The sequence below is a fragment of the Sinocyclocheilus rhinocerous genome, unplaced genomic scaffold (assembly GCF_001515625.1).
Source record: "Sinocyclocheilus rhinocerous isolate Xijiao unplaced genomic scaffold, SAMN03320098_v1.1 scaffold1164, whole genome shotgun sequence".
NCBI lineage: Eukaryota > Metazoa > Chordata > Actinopteri > Cypriniformes > Cyprinidae > Sinocyclocheilus > Sinocyclocheilus rhinocerous.
Genome location: NW_015643253.1, coordinates 777,006 through 778,524, shown reverse-complemented (window position 1 = coordinate 778,524; position 1,519 = coordinate 777,006). Strand labels below are relative to the sequence as shown.

General features: G+C 35.5%; 2 protein-coding genes across 2 annotated transcripts in view; one reads left to right on the top strand and one right to left on the bottom strand.

The window, feature by feature from the left end:
* Positions 1-344, bottom strand: part of LOC107757257 (probable E3 ubiquitin-protein ligase makorin-1) — a 9,280-nt gene extending 8,936 nt beyond the window's left edge. Inside the window, exon 1 of the mRNA XM_016574678.1 lies at positions 275-344. Coding sequence (XP_016430164.1) covers positions 275-339 — 65 coding nt within the window. The 5' untranslated portion in view covers positions 340-344. The remainder of the gene's footprint in view (positions 1-274) is intronic.
* Positions 84-1,519, top strand: part of LOC107757212 (toll-like receptor 1) — a 5,373-nt gene continuing 3,937 nt past the window's right edge. The window contains exon 1 of the mRNA XM_016574628.1: positions 84-115. The gene's annotated coding sequence lies outside the window, so the exon portion shown is untranslated. The remainder of the gene's footprint in view (positions 116-1,519) is intronic.

Below are 1,519 nucleotides of genomic sequence, written 5' to 3'. Positions count from 1 at the left end.
ACACATACATATATATATATATATATATATATATATATATATACACATACACACACACAGAGAGAGGAAGAAAGGATCGCAAATAGCAGCCCCTGTCGGACTGATCGCTGATTCAGTGCGTTACAACAACAAATACACACACTCATCCAGTTCAGCACAAAGACAGCGGCGTTATCCGATGCCTCGCCGTCGACGCATGGACAGGTGGTTGCGTTTAATATTTGAGACCGTTTAATATTGCGACAACCGCGTCCCTCGACTGATTTTCACTAACCTGCAGGTTACGTGCTTCGTCCAGCCTCCGATAACTGCTGGAGCCGCTGCCGCTGCCTCCGCCATTGCTGTTTATGTTGAAGCCCAGCACCCGGATCTTCCGGAAAGCGGCTGTTCTGTGTTCGGCTATTTTCGGAAAACCGAAGGCGCCGTAATTGACCGAGCGTTTTCGGAAAATAAAAACCGCGTCGTAATCGGGTGTTTTCGGAAAACCGAAGACCTAACAAGAGTCTGGTGCCTTATCAAAACATTCCAACGCGTGGCTGTTATTAATGAAAGCAGGGGAACAACACTTCCTCATATTATTACATTATCAACCTAACTTAAACAATAACATTTATACCTGTTTTTATTAATGACATTAATATGCTTAGAACGTATTCAAATGTTATTTTTCTAAATCAGGGAAAGTTAATTTGGTCGTACACAAATTAGTGTCTTTTGGAGTGAATATTTTGAATAAAATATTAAAGATATAAAAATCGTAACATGTAGGGTGATCATTCATCACATTATGGAAGATTATAGCATATGATCTGTATTCTTTCAAATTAAAGTGTAAATGAAAAGGGTAATTTCCAAGCTAATTACTTTGTGATGTCATATATTACTTAGGTAACCACTGACTGATTTTTAAATTTCTCTGAAAAGCAGACAGAATTAGATATTGCCTTTCCTTGTTTCGTGTGAATTCATGTGAGTTCCTGCTTAAGACTTTATGGAGAGTTTACACGTAAATCCCAAAACCCACTACTTATTACACACTTCAAACAAAGCAAAGAGAAAGAAGGGAGAAAAAGAAAACAGATAATGTAATGTTTTGCTGGGAATTTAGAACAGCACATTTATCCCAAAGCAAATCGAAAAATACAGTAATTTGTTTAGAATTCCTTTAAAAAATCCCATTCCTTATGGAACAATTGAACATACCATGTTTAATAACTGTCTTTAAGAGGAACCATGCATATATTCTTTGAAATATTTGCTCATTTATAGTTTCTTTGATGATTCGTTCTTGGTCACTAATAATCCTGTATACACCATTTGTTTTTAGAATACAGATGTAGTAATCTAAACTACCCTCAAGAACTAAACAAACATGGCAAAACTGAGTTGGTGATTATGCTTTATAAGTAGCATCTTGAGAAGAAAAGATGGCTGAGCATCAAACATAATTTATTCTGAAGAAATGTTTTGAGATATATATATATATATATATATATATATATATACAGTATATTTAACT